This window comes from Perissodus microlepis, chromosome 20 (genome assembly GCF_051167445.1).
Source record: "Perissodus microlepis isolate ML-2025 ecotype Zambia chromosome 20, ASM5116744v1, whole genome shotgun sequence".
NCBI classification, from domain to species: domain Eukaryota; kingdom Metazoa; phylum Chordata; class Actinopteri; order Cichliformes; family Cichlidae; genus Perissodus; species Perissodus microlepis.
The window spans coordinates 11,007,949-11,023,158 of record NC_140480.1 but is presented as its reverse complement, the minus strand read 5'-3'; the positions used below and the strand labels follow the sequence as shown (position 1 = coordinate 11,023,158).

General features: G+C 40.1%; 1 protein-coding gene across 1 annotated transcript; it reads left to right on the top strand.

Annotated features, from left to right (window-relative positions):
* The first annotated feature begins 9,402 nt into the window (after window positions 1-9,402).
* On the top strand, window positions 9,403-12,579 carry LOC146364154 (succinate dehydrogenase [ubiquinone] iron-sulfur subunit, mitochondrial-like). The gene is made up of 8 exons (XM_084917973.1): window positions 9,403-9,561; window positions 10,370-10,503; window positions 10,613-10,698; window positions 10,815-10,951; window positions 11,062-11,178; window positions 11,804-11,905; window positions 11,994-12,116; window positions 12,198-12,579. Exons 1-8 carry the CDS (start codon window positions 9,502-9,504, stop codon window positions 12,276-12,278), a joined length of 840 nt encoding a protein of 279 aa, XP_084774099.1. The 5' UTR covers window positions 9,403-9,501; the 3' UTR covers window positions 12,279-12,579.
* Window positions 12,580-15,210: the final 2,631 nt, after the last annotated feature.

Here is a 15,210-nt window from a genome sequence, read left to right as displayed (position 1 = left end):
TAGCACCAGGGGGACACCAGAGACACCTTGTCCAATAAAAGCCTTTTTGCCAGCAGAGGGGTCGTCCCCTCATGGCCATTAGACTACAGGCTTAAGGCACTTCCACACTGACCTTTTTTTTTTTTAGACTCTGTCTGTTTTGAAATCCTTTTTTTGTGAACAGGTTAAAATTCTGACATCATAATCTATTTATATCAACCTTGGTTCTGGAACAACTGCTGAATTCTTAATCTCCTTCTTCTCCCCACATCTCCTCAGTGAGAGCTGCTACACCATCACCAACCTATACTTCTTATACATTCAGGCTTGTTTAAATTTGCCAATGTCTACTCATTCAAGCTACATTGGTATAATATAATCTGCTGTACTGCCAATTGCTATATACTGTAGTCCAGCTTTAATTGCTTCTCTGTGAGTAGCAGTGGCTACTGACTCACCCCAAGTAAAATCTCCATGTTGGTGTCGTCCCTATATCATCTCTAGAGAGGACAACATCTAAGCCCTCCTCACTGACAATGTCTCTGGACTCGGTTTCTTGCATTACATTAGCAGCTGTCTCCCTCTACTCACAACAGATTCTTGTATGCTGGAACCTGGGATAACCTTCAGCGTCTATAAGAGCCTCAGTGCATGCAGTATGTCCTTCAGCTTAAGTGCAACAATATCTGGACCAACAGACCAACTTGGCCTACTCAGTCAGATCCTTCACAGGCTCAGCCGCTCTCAGCATTTTGTCCTGTCAACATTTGATTCAGCTGGTTCTGTTTCATGTATGCTTGTTGTTCTAGCAGTTAATGCAGCAACATCTTCACTCTCTTTAAAGATGGAGTGGCTGCTTCCACCTGAAAACTACTTGTTGTATAGTTAGGGTTCTGTCTTAATTTTGTGCAAGTAAAGCAGCTTGTGCTTGCTCCTTAGCCATTGCCTTGCAGTGTGTAGGTGCATAAATAAACTGCAGTGATGTAGCAACGAGACACAGTTGAAAATGAATGAAAAGAATGAAGCAGTCAGGGTTGAACTAATTTCAGATTCAATGTATATCGTTAATTTTGGAGTGAAAAACTGTAGGACTTGTACAAAGTGTGACCAAGCAATGGGCAATGAGCAAACAATGCATCACATGTGCCGGAGTACACTTGCCATGCCAAACCTGACACCTGCTTCCATCAGAGGTTGTTTTCTCTGAACACTGCGCATCATCATTGTAAAGGTGAGTCAAAACTCCATCCTTGCAGGAAACACATTTGTTGCCAGGTTGGTTTTAAATTAGTGAGGCTTTCTCCTGATCACCAAGTTTTTACAATCAGATGTGCTGCCTCTGTGCTTTGAAATGTCTGAACCCTTCTGCCCTTTGTTCATCTAGATCAGCTTTAAATTCCTGCTGAGTTAAGCAAAAGCAGTTTGCACAATAGTCACTTTTGAGCTTTAACCCTATCTGACCTTTAACTCCATCTAACCATACCTAAAACTTGGTATTTTCACAGAGCAAAGTAGTCTGCTTGTGTTGCTGGGGACTTAAACATCATTTCATAAAGGCTGTAAACATGATACTGCACCACTGTGGTTTCACGATTGAAAGCATTATACACACTACAATGCAACTCGAGCTAGCAAAGAAGTGTCTGGGGACTATTACTTTCCTTTGCGGTGGTAAATCACCTCAGCCATCCAGAACCAAGACAAGCACTAACTGTCTCTCTGCAGTTAGGGGGCCAATGCAAATTTGTCAAGTACAGCTAAACCATTTTTTAAAAAAGTTTGAAATCCCATCCACGTTGCCATTAAAGGCCCAGTCATTACTATACCCACTTCGTGACCTTTTTAGTCACAGCGGTGACCTTTTCATGGCCAACAGTGTAAACGGTAAATAAAGCACCAATAAAACGCCAATGTGTCGCTTTGCTCCCAGTGCAGTACAGGAATGCACTGAGGGTGCCATCGAAGTCCTCACTACTTCACTCCCGCAATGCAAAAATCATGACTCATAAATATATGATCAAAAAAACAGGGCATCATCACCATGCATATGGCACTGCAGCTGAACTCACTGTTGGCTCGCTTACACAAGAACGTGTCAGCTTCATCAGCGAACAGCAAGACGCTGCAGAAGAGAACATCAAAGAGAATGAACATTAAAAACAACATTTACTTAATTAGCCAGTAAAAAATAAATAAATAAATAAACCCCAAACCATTTCCACATATACCACTACAACAGTCTACTGTATTCAACCCTATTCAAGAGTCAGTATTTAACAGCTGATTCGCATGATCTAATTCATTGATTGTTAATGGAGCACAATAAAGTGCTTCCCCCTCTCCTGCTGGCGTTGGCTCGCTCAAACACCTTGTGGCAGTGACTCCATTGCGCCCCATTGGTGCCACGTCCCCACCTGTCACAGTGGCACAGTCCATGCTTGAATGGAGAGCCAGTTTCTGAGAGGAAATGGAAAAAGAGGGAAAAAATAGAACAGAATTTCACTGCCATCTTAAAGATATAAAGTAAATATTTATTTATTGTTATAAGCATTATAAATGACCGATTACATTGTTTTTTTTATATAATTTGTATATGTCAATGATGTATGTAGGAAATATTTATTCATAACCTGTGCTTTACAGTGTTGTGATACCATCACTCATCATGGTAACCTTTTTTATTTTCTTCATGGAGTCAGTTTGAACTAGAAATAAAATGCATAGCATTACATAGATTTATCCCTGACAAAACCAAACGCAGTGTTAATCAACACTACATAAATTGAGAGCAACAAAAAAACCTTTTAATTATTCAAAAGACAGACAGAGCCATACCTTTGTGAGGAGAGTTGCTTCCTGTCCAGATGTACTGGGATGTATTCTTACAGGACTTTGTTCTGCTCAGGGATTCAAGTCGTCACAGGTAATTCCTCTCGTTTCTTTCAAAGTTGCTTGTGTGAACTAGATAAAAGTGGAGTCAAGTTAGCTTTATTTGTGTGGTACATTTCATACACAGGGGAACTTGGTGTGTTTTACAGTAAATGCATAAAGATAAAAGATTTCAGCCTCTTGTAACACACGAGAGGAGAGAGAGAGAGAAGACTATGGAGTATCTCGGTGGCGTATGTATCTTCACTTCATTTAGTTTTAATTCTCTGTACATTCAGGAGCTGCGTGATGAGCTGGGTAATCTGATTTTAGCTATAGTGAGAAGGCTGGAACATCTATATATAGACTCGAGTGCAGCATTTGGTATTTTTTGTAACAGCCATTTCATGTGCATGTGAATATGGGCTGAAAAGTACATCAGAATGATAAACCATGTCCACTCAGGCTTTTATGTTTGAACTTGCAGCATAAATATAACTTGCAGAAGTGAAAAATAGTCAAACCAAGCCTGAAAATAACCATAGCTTTGCTTTTAGATATACTAAAATTAATGTAGTCATTCATTCTTAACACCACATTGGTATTTCAAAGCATCTCTGAAAGCGTTTGCTTCTTTTTTTTTATGTTACATTCAAGAAATCCTCTCAGAGTCGGCCTGTTTGGCAGAATCAACAGGATGCTCTACACATGGCACATGAATAGACAACTGAAAGCATTTATTTTATTTTGAAATTTTATGCACTTCCAAGTTGATGTTGGAAAACCCACGGAAAGGCTATAGATTTCTTAAATTCAGTTTTATTTATATAGCGCCAAATCTCGACAACACTCACCTCCGGGTGCTTGATATAAGAGAAAGACCCTGGAATTATAGTATAGAAAACCCTAACAATCAAACGACTGCCTCTAAGTAAGTGGAAAAGAAAAACTCCCTTTTAACAGGAAGAAACCTCCAACAGCGCCTGGCTTAGGGAGAAGTGTAAACGTGTCGTAATCGTTTCAGAGCAGTTAAAACTTTCCTTTCTGTCATTTTAAAGCAGTTTACACATTTAATCACTGAGATATTTTAATATAAGCAAAAGAAGCACAATTTCAAATGAACATCTCAGTTTTTCTGCATCATAAAGAAATGTTGTTTCAGTAAATCAAAGAAGTGGCACAAAAAACTCATATTAGTACTCAGTACTTTACTAGTGTAAGCTAATTTATGGAGCCCTAACTCACTAAATATCCTATTTAGCCACACATCCTGCATGTAATTCCTCCTTGTGATGATAATGATCAGCGACAGTTGGATTTTATTAGCAGTACAAACTAGAGAGCAAATTATTTTTCCTTTTTAAATTATGGAAATGTGAACGTAATTTGATCTTAATTCTGTCTTTGATGGCAAACAGTTAACCTGGAGGTCTTTTAGTCCAAGACGATGCATTCATCACCCAGCCACAAATTCGTGCTGCACAAATTGTTGCTGCCATCAGGGTCAATCAAGCAACCTACGCTAGAAAAAAAGACATTTTTGAGTGAATGAGGACCACTGCCTCCCACAAACTCCTACAGTGCTCCTGTGGTGAAAGTGTGACAGAGCCTGACAGGTCAGACAGAGATTAAGCATGGCTGTGAGTTTGTCCCAGACTGAGATGAAGGCCCTGAATCGCTGCCCAAACACTGCCCCTGCAGTCCTGCCAGCAACGCAGCACAATTATCACACTGACTGCTGCCTCGATGGCAGCTCCAGTCACTGCTGCCCTGTGAGATTCCTGCTTAAAGCGCTGCTGAGTGAGATACTAGAAGATAACATAGCAGTCATTCTGAGGATTAAGGAAAGAACAAAGTCATTTCCTCTCTCACCTCATAGACTCAAGGACAGTCTGTCTGTGTTCAGCAGCTTTCAGGTTCATCTGTTCTGTGATCAGATTTCTGGTTCCTGTAGAGCACAGGTTTTGGCCTCTGCTGCCACCTTTTTCTTACAGCTGCATTTTATGTTAAACGTTAGCTGGAAAGAAAAAAAGAAACAGATATTATTTAAATGTATGTGTTTTGACCACTCCTGGCATTGACCTACTTTTAATTAGGGTGGATTTGTGTCTTTTGTCCTGTCCTCCTCCCCTCACCCCCAAACCAGTTGTGGCAGATGGCTGATACTCCATGGGGCCTGGTTCTGCCACAGGTTTCTTTGTATTAAAGGGAAGTTTTTTCCTTCCCATTGTCACCAAGTGCTTGGTAAAAGGCGTTTTTATATAATTTTAGTATAATTTAGCATGGAAAGTATTTCAGTGGAAACAGTTGCTCTGGTTTGGGGGTAATTTTTGTGGCTGCTTTTATTAAGGCTGTTCCTCATCGAGCATCTCTTGTTGTCTTCCATGAATATCGTGTTGTGGTCGCTGTAAACAAGTGCGTATAGCCAGTCTCTCTCTGAATAAATAAATAATTGGTTTTGTTGTTTTGCCACTTGGGGGCAGTTGAATAACCTGTAAACACAACATATTATTTTCTTATTAAATAATGATGGTGCAAAGGAGAGCAAACAGTTCCCTGTTTATGTGATATTTAACGGGAGCCCACCTGCTGTATGTAACCTCTGACGCAGTGTACAGTAACAACTTGAAGAAAACACATGGCACTGCTCAGTGCTCTACCATGTTTCACCAGCTAGTTAGAAAATGTGGTCGTGGTGTTGGAAATGGTGTCAGGTCTCTTCTAAAAAACACCTCCTGCTGCCAAAAGCAACATAATTGAGGTTTGGTGTTCCCAGTAGCAAGTTAGCTAAAACATCAGCATTGTTTTTCTTTTATCATAGACTTCACTGCAGTGTTATAACTAATGAGGACTGCCCCATTTAGCTGATATTTATTACTGGTGTCCATTTAAAGGGAAAACTGTTGCCTGAGCTCAGCCACACAGACTACCAAGTTGTGCCCTCTAGAGGTGGAACATAATGTAACCATTTACAGTCACATGCATTACTTTTGGCTGAACCTGGTATAAAAAGCCAAAGCGATGGATGGAAAGGAGGTCAAATTCTTGCTTGCTCATGTCCTCTCTTCTTCTTTCTTCCTCCACTTTCCATTTTCTCCTTATTTTCTCTTCCTCTGTTGTCCTTCATCAACCTGATTTAGATTTCCTTTGCTTCCTTTTTTATTCTTCTCGTCTTGGCACTCTTTTTGTCACTTTGAGTGCGACATTTTACTTTTTTTATTGAGCTATCTCTGTGAGTCATTGTTTGTTTTTTCAAGCTGTCCTTTTAGCTCTGTAGGATCTTTGTCTCCATCTGTTTCATCTTGGTCGGGTTCTTCAGCTTTATCCATACCAGCATCATTTCAGTCTTTAATACTGGTAAATGTCTCCAACGTTATCCTTGGGGTTTATTAGATTTTTTTTCATGGCCCCAGTGAGCTGCATGTACAAATAGGCTTTCAGGGTGAGGTTGGCCACTACAGGTTCACTATGATGACCCTCCTCAGTTTTTCGGGTCATGTGATTCAGGGTTGGATCTGTCATCAAGGGCTGATTGCGGCCTAGAGCAGCGGTCCCCAACCTTTTTTGCGCCATGGACCGGTTTATGCCCGACAATATTTTCACGGACCGGCCTTTAAGGTGTTGCGGATAAATACAACAAAATAAAACTAGTACCGGTACCGAAAAAAAGAAGATTTATTCATAACACACGTGAAAAGACCAAGGAAAACCGAGTTAACGATAAAAACGATAACAAAATAACGCTGAAAACCGATAAAAACCCTGAAAACTATACATTTCACGCCTGAGCCTCAACTCTTGCGGCCCGGTACCAAATGACTCACGGACCGGTACCGGTCCGAGGCCCGGGGGTTGGGGACCGCTGGCCTAGAGTATACAGGGAACTACCCTGGCCACCATTTCTCTCTCTCCTCCTCTCCTCCACATGGCAGACAGGCTTCTGGGCTGATGGCCAGAGGCAGTTTGCTTGCTCATTCAAGTGTACATACCACACCACTGATTTACTGAGTTTACCGTTTTTATCTTTTTGTAAATAAATTGTTTGTGCAAGTACGCTAAGCATGAACTATCTCTTTTGTTGCAAGCTGGAGACACTTATGGATTCCTCCCGAATTTAACATCGTAAATTTTTCATGCACTTGAAGTTGCACCCAAACACTGATCTGGTTTTAGCACAGGGGTAAAAACAGCACACAGAAAACACATCAAATGTTTAAACAGAGACGTGTTAAAAATATCAGCTCAGCTCAGCAACAGAAGTACATTTTCTCTTTAATATTGGTACAGGGACAACAAAAGGCTGGAAAAGTAAGAAGCACTAAAAAGAAACAGCTGAAGTTCAGTTTTGCAACTAAGTAGGTTAATTGCCAACAGATCAGTTACACCATTGGGTGTAAAGAACATATTAGAGCTGCAGAGTTTCTGAGGATTGAAGATGGGCAGAAGTTCATTAGTCAGCAGAAAAACTGAGTCTATAAATTGTGGAAAAACTTCAGAATAATGTTCCTCAATGTAAAATTGTGGAAATGGTGAGTATCTCGTCTTCTACAGTACATGGTATCATCAAAAGATCTTATCTTCTATAATCTGGAGAACTCTCTGTGTGTCATGGTCCCAGGACTTCTGACCTGATGTTTTGAGTTTTGACATTCTGTATTAAGTTCATTTGTATTCTTAAGATCCCTAGGTTTTCTGTTCAGTATTACTTATTAGATTTCCCCCCTGTGTTGTCCTCTGTGTCTCCCTCTGTGTGACCGTGGATATAGTGATTTGAGTTATTGCGCTTTGCTTCCACACCTTGTGTGTTCTCTCTCTCTGCCTCTCTTGGCTATGTCTGTGTACTTTCTGTGTTATGTTTAAGGTCCGCGTCTTGGCATCAGCATTTTCAGTTTGTGTCCTCCCCACTCTGTCATGTGTAATTGTCCTCAGCTGTGTTCTCCGTGTGCTTCCACTTCCCTCGTTACCTTCTGTGTATTTATGTCAGCGTTCCCCCTCTGTTCCGTGTCGTGTTGTCCCTCATGCTGTGTGATCCTTTGTGTGCCTCTCTGTGAAACTTTAGGTTATATTTTCCCAGTCTAGTTTAGTTCATCATTAGTTGTGTCATTTTCCTGAGTCTACAATAAACTGCCTTTTTGAGTTGATTCCCGTGTTGCGAGTCCTGTATTTCCTGTAAAGCTGAAAGGCTTTAGGCCAAAATTTACTCCCATCCACAGGGAAGGCCTTGCATATTTCAACAAGCCAAACCACACAGTGCATGTGTTCATAGTATAAGAGTCTGGGTGCTAAACTGGCCTGGTTAAATCCTACATCAGACAAGAATGAGACAACATTCCTCTCCTGGAATTCCAGCAGTTCAACTCCCCCATTCCCAAACATTTACAAACTATAAGGAAAGGAGATAATACACAGTGGTAAACATGGCCCTCCTGTCCTAACTTTAAATCTGTTGCTGCTATCAAATTTACGATGAGCTAAAATTGTACATCTTCTCTGTTTTCTCAGTTTTACTGTAAATAAAATATGGGTTTATGAGATTTATGAATCATTGCACTGTTTTTATTTACATTTTACACAGCATCCCAGCAATTTCAGAATTAGGGGTTTGAAAAGAAGATGCTGTCATCTTGACATTTTCAAGTAACTTGACCAACACTGGCGGACAGGCAGGGTGTTCCTTGAGATGCTTAATGAAACTGCAACCAGCATGTTGGAGTGACGTTCTGGTGACTCTGCTCTGTATTACGAAAATAAACCATGTAAAAGAACGTAAAACATTTCGGATTAACTTAAATTTTGAAAATATCTTAAAATATTGTGTCTTTATAGATAGATAAATAGTATTAATTTCCTCATATAGCAATGATTAGGGTTTGGGGACAAAGAGAATTGATTACAATCATAACCTAAGATAAATTACTCCAAACAACAACAACCTTGCATTCTAAAGCAGCGGTCCCCAACCCCCGGGCCTCGGACCGGTACCGGTCCTTGAGTCGTTTGGTACCGGGCCGCGAGAGTTGAGGCTCAGGTGTGAAATGTATAGTTTTCAAGGTTTTTATCGGTTTTCAGCGTTATTTTGTTATCGTTTTTATCGTTTACTCGGTTTTCCTTGGTCTTTTGAATAAATTTGATTTTTTTCGGTACCGGTACTAGTTTTATTTTGTTGTATTTATCCGCGACACCTTAAAGGCCGGTCCATGAAAATATTGTCGGGCATAAACCGGTCCGTGGCGCAAAAAAGGTTGGGGACCGCTGTTCTAAAGTATGTAACTGACCCAGCAATGAGAGTTGTGAAAGAGTCTCATACGTATGCTACTTTCAGGTGCTGTCGGAAAAATATGGATGAGTAATGATTAAGCCTACCCCTACGCCCCCGCTAAGTGATTAAGCAGAGTTTCATACATGATTGTTAAAATGTTAAAATGTTCTCGTTTCATGCTTCACGTAATTCTGCACGAGCTTTAGTCAGAGCAGACTAATATGCTTGACGACTTTTAAGAATTTCGAGAGGGGACGTAAAGGCAACAAAAAAGACGTTCCCTGCGTCAAGCACGTAGGGGGCGTGGTCTCGGCTCAGCGCACAGACGACAGCAGCAGCAGTTCACATAAAGTGACCGAGACTATTGTGGCTGTCAGAAATATCCAGGCAGAAACATGTCGGTGGCGTGTTTGAGTAGAAATGTTTTGGCTTTTAGGAATTCTAGTATGATGGTGGTAAGTAGAAAAAAACCCCAACAAAAAACATCTAATTCGGTATTTGAAGGCTTCACTGACGTAACTATTAATGGCTGTTTTTGTTGGTTCGTGCACTGTTTACTTTTTTGCTAGGCTACAGGATATTATCACAAAGTGTTTATGCCTATGTTTAGCATATGCCTTTTTGTATCCTATGCCTATGTGTAAATCTGACAGTACTTGACAGAGTCAGCTGTCAAGCGAAAACTGTCGGATAACTTTTTCTCCTCGTAAAGACCTCTTTGTTGAGTGGTAGTGCACATAGGTTATACACTTCATAACTTCTAATAAATATATCAGTTATTAATGTATTAAATTTAATATTTTATTTTCCTGGAAGAGTCAGTTAGATAACCAAAGTCCGCAAGGTGATGTAACGCTTTCAGTTCAGTTCTTTCAGGCCTCCACTAGGGGGAGACGCCATACTATCTTACACAAAAGGAGCGTACAGTAAGTAACTGTGTTGTGTAAATACACAACGCGACAAAGACTGATCTGAGGGCATCTAAGTGTACTGTCTGTCATTATAACTGTAAATTAAATGCCCTTGTTGCTGTTGTTCATATGAGGGAATGCATTAGCACTCGTACTAGACTCTTGTATTCCAGGATACTCCCAGATTAGTTTTACATGACACCACCAACAGGAATGTCACATCATGAGGCGTCCCTTTGTACATATCTAATGTTTTTAATCGGACTGTGCTGTTGTACTGTTCTTATTCAGATACCTTGGGAATGTTCAGTTCAGTTCATTTGGGATTGTTTGTTTACTATCTGTGGTACAGATGGTGCATCATGCTCAGACTGCAGCTGCTCCGGCTCCTGAACCCAGGATCAAAAAGTTCCAGGTTTACCGCTGGGACCCCGACAAGTCCGGAGACAAACCACGAATGCAGACGTATGAAATCGATCTCAACACGTAAGTCACGAACTGGTCATTGAACAGAAGGCTGCTGAGCAGTATGTTTACTTTTTACTGCACGTTTTATGCCATTGTCTAATCTACTGACGTGTCCTCATTATCACAGCTGTGGGCCGATGGTTCTGGATGCCCTCATTAAGATCAAGAATGAAATAGACCCCACGCTCACATTCAGGCGTTCCTGCCGTGAGGGTAAGAGAGGCCATTTGGATTCTGTTTGCACATAATAATGTGAACAATTTCTGAATGAAAGAAATCAGTGACTTGGTTTCAGACTGACTGTCTGTGAATATCTCAAATATCTTCAGGTATCTGCGGCTCATGTGCCATGAATATAAATGGAGGAAACACGCTGGCGTGCCTCAACAAGATCGACACCAACACTAGCAAACCCACCAAAATCTACCCGCTTCCACACATGTATGTCGTCAAAGATCTGGTGCCTGTAAGTACTGCGAGTCGAGAGAACCCATCTAAGTTTAAAAACAAGCGACGTGGAAGAAAGTATATTACAGTTTATTACATTCATCATGTGTCTCTCCTTATTACCACCAGGATATGAGCAACTTCTACGCGCAGTACAAATCCATCGAGCCCTACCTGAAAAAGAAAGATGAATCTCAGGAGGGGAAGGAGCAGTATTTCCAGTCAGTGGAGGACAGACAGAAGCTGGTAGAAAAAGAAAAAAACTTATTCTTTTAATCATGGTTAACACAAGCAACACGCTGAGAACTGATCGCGTAACCCAGAGATGTCAAACTTATTTTACATTGCTGACCACATACAGCCAACTTTTATATTATGTAGGCCAGACCAGTGAAACTCCACTTTCTGTCAGTCTTCAGAAGTTTAACTACAGATTTAATCAATGGGATATCTTATTATAAGATGAAGAAGCTTCATTTCAACAGTGTGCCTCGGTTTTTCTACATGATAAAGAAATGCTGCTGTAGTAAATTGAAAGAAATCTGTCAGCCTGACTCTTTCGGCTTAAATTGTAAGAAGTAAATGTGTAAAATTACAGAAATCTATAATGTAATTACTTTGCTGTATTGTGAGATGCCATGGGGGAACTTTTTGTCATTAGGAGAACCTGTAAAGCCTGAGAAATGCAGTTAAAAGTCCAAATTTCTGTCTTTCTTCACACTGGGCCAATTCTGGCCCCCAGGTGTCATGCTTGACACCTCTGGTTTAACCATTAAAATAAATAATTAATTTGGTAGCAACGTTTTAGGAGCTGTTGCTAATTTGAGTAAACAGGCAGAATAAGCTGGTATTTGACTGTCTAACATAACAGGATGGCCTGTACGAGTGCATCCTCTGTGCCTGCTGCAGCACCAGCTGTCCCAGCTACTGGTGGAATGGAGACAAATATCTTGGACCCGCTGTCCTCATGCAGGTAGGTAATATATTATATTATTATTATAATTTTTTAAACTGCTGGTGGAGATGCCATTGATACTGAATTTGGTGTCTTTATCCCACAGGCGTACCGGTGGATGATTGACTCCCGTGATGAATTCACAGAGGAGCGCCTGTCTAAACTTCAGGACCCCTTCTCGCTGTACCGCTGCCACACTATCATGAACTGCACTAAGACTTGTCCCAAGGTGCTCCGATGTGACCAAACACACACTTCCTCACTGTTAAGACTTTCAGTTTCTCACTCTGTCTGACTCACTTCTCTACAGGGACTCAACCCGGGAAAGGCCATCGCGGAGATCAAGAAAATGATGGCGACTTACAAAGAGAAGAAAGCAGCAGCTTCATGAGCGTGTGAATATGAAACTGGTTCAAGATCCACTGAGAATACCTCAAACTTAGGAGGCCAGCTGTAAACCTTGCTTAGAACTGTACATTTTGTGCTCTTGATGAGTGTCTTATGTGTTTGAATGAGTCCAAGTGTGTTTAAGTGAACAGGAAGATGGAAATTCTGAGAAAAGGACGCTAGAAATGCTGTACAAGTGTTGCAACATGTTGGACTACAGTTCTGCTTTTTGCATGCATTTGCTTGAAATTGTATCAGCTTGTTAATATTTATATGCATAATCATTAAACTCGAGTAAAGCTTGATATGGAGGCCATGCTCGTATGCTGATCACCTTTGTAACTTGCATTCCTAGGGAAGGATAATGAGATGAAAACATATCAAATGTTTTGTCACAGTGACATAATTTTCTGCTCATGGCAAAGAGGAAGAAATAACCTATGGTGAAAAATCTGCACCTGTTGTCATAATGACAACAAGCACTACCCGAATTCTAAATTTTGATGTCCTACACCTACAAGCTGCCCAACAGCTACGGGGCTGCATGTGTTATTGGTCAGTAGTAAGCCGATTTCACTGTGTAAACGAGAACTTTTTTTTTCGACCATAAATATTCTTAGCAGAACGAGTAGTGGTAAAATGTAACCAGGTAATATTACACCCATGTTATGCTAAAGCCATTTACACACTGTCTCCATACCAGCCTTTGTGGTAGTGCTCTGTCATACTGCACATTCTGGTATTGATCCAACACTAAGTAAATACAGGGCCAATATTGTCGATACCAGTACCAATACTTTTAATCTTTAAAGGTACCGACGCTCTTATTGGTATAGATACCAGCTATGCCAGAAAGAGCAGTATGTCATGAGTTTGCAGATTTTAGACACATTCTAATGACCACTAAAACAGATTTTTTTTTTTTTACCTCCCACAATAATTAGTTAATACAGTAATTCACACCTTTCAGTTTTGTATGTATGTTGAAACTTTTTTTTTTGAAGACCTGAAATGTGCCTGTCTCTAACCAACTTTAGGTCAGCTTCTCTTGTTTTAATGTGTTGTAGGCTATAAATAAAATAGAGGTGACAGCCAATGCAAAAACATTCAAACATTTTTAGTAGCTCATGTTTCAAGTATATGATTTCATTGGCAAGTAAATAATTTATTTAACACATTTATTTAACACATTTATTAATTTATTAATTTATATAACTGCGTGGTGAACTTGGATAGAAACAAAGTATTGGTCCTTTCGCGCTGGTATCTATACCAATAAGAGCGTCGGTATCGATATTTGGATTGATCCACCCAAGGGCGTAGATTTGGCATGGACGGAAGGGACATGTCCCCACCAATATCCAGCAATTATTGAATTTTCCCCACCAATAATTTGATCTCTTCGAGTAAAGAAAAACAAACCCGATAGAAAGAAATAACGATCTGTCAACGTCTCATTCACCTAGCGGTGCAGAAAGAGTTACATTACGTTCTCTACTGGAGTCCTACCTCATGTGACAAATATGGCCAATGTGATTGGCTGTGCCTTTCAGGGAGCTCTGTTTAGTTTTAGCAGCGCCAAGCCTGCGCTGCAAGGACCTGCAAGGAGGAGAGGAGGATGGCAGCGCAAAGGAAGAATCTGGATATAAGAAAGTATTTTTCAAAGAAACCTGTAAGTCACTTAAAGTCAAGTTCACTCATAAAATGTGTCCGTCATAATAACGTTACAGGCTATGCTAGGCTTTGGCCCACATCAGTCTAAAATTGTAACCATGAATAACGTGTTTTGGAAACTAACTGCACAACAGGAAGCACTATTAGTTATCTCAGTCTCAGAGTAGCATTTCTAATTTTGATTGAAACTGTCAGAGAAAACGGCAGCCTCGGGCAAGCCAGGATATTAGTTTACAGAGGCTGTTAAAATTATACGTCTAACGTTAAAATTTCATCCTAATGGTACTGACATATTCATAGGGTTAATTTTGAGACAATATATCATGAAGTAGCCATGATTTTGCAAATATTCCACCTTGTAGTGCAGTTTGCAGAAATTGTTTTAAAAATGCACTCACCCAACAAACATTACTGATGAGTGACTCATCAGTAATGTTTGTATAGTGTGCCTAAAATGTTGCATAATTTTGCTGAGAAATCTTTTATTTTGTGGTAATCTTAGATGAGTAGTTTTATGGACAAAACCCACCAGGTCATCCAGTGTTCCCTTAGTGCTAATGTATATAAGAGATGTTGGTGTAATATAACTGAAGTAATGTTGTTAAGTCCTTAAAGTCATATTCTTTTATTGTCATGACTGTATTTGAAGCTATTTTTTATTTTTGTATGATACCTGATTTATATGGAATATGGCTGAAGTAAACTAAAGTCTAAAATACATTTAATAGTAATTTAACATTTATATAATTAACATATAAAACTATGAATTGTAATTATTCCCCCCCCCCCCTTTTTTTTTTTTTTTTTAATCAAGAAGCAAAGACAAAAAGGAAAGAAAAAGAAACAGGGCAGAGTTCGGTGGTTGTATCATCCGTCTACACCAATGCCAAAACCAAGGCTACGTCCACGCGTACACGGGTATTTTTGAAAACGGAGATTTTCCGTTTTTGTTTTAAAAAATAATCCCATCCACACGTAAACGCAGAAATGAAGGAAAACTCTGCTAGGAACATGCCAAAACAACAGGTGGCGATATATTCCTAACCGTGTAGAAATGTTGGCCAATCAGAAGTCTAGAAGCCTCGGCGGGAAATAGTAAACAAGGATGGGGCATAGAAGCAGAAACGAGTTGTATGTGTGGAGGGACAGTAACTGTGTGTGTATATGTAAGCATTTAAACACTGCAGAGAGTACAATTAACAGTAACAGTATTGTAGAAATTCATTTTACCGAAACAATAACGTGGCGCACAGTGTGACGTC

What these genes read in the sequence shown, in the direction of transcription:
- LOC146364154 (XM_084917973.1), top strand. Translation starts at nt 9,502, where the DNA reads ATGTCGGTGGCGTGTTTGAGTAGAAATGTTTTGGCTTTTAGGAATTCT. An exon ending in CAGGCGTTCCTGCCGTGAGG is followed by an intron (nt 10,699 to 10,814) that starts GTAAGAGAGGCC and finishes AAATATCTTCAG; the next exon opens with GTATCTGCGGCTCATGTGCC. An exon ending in GACCCGCTGTCCTCATGCAG is followed by an intron (nt 11,906 to 11,993) that starts GTAGGTAATATA and finishes TTTATCCCACAG; the next exon opens with GCGTACCGGTGGATGATTGA.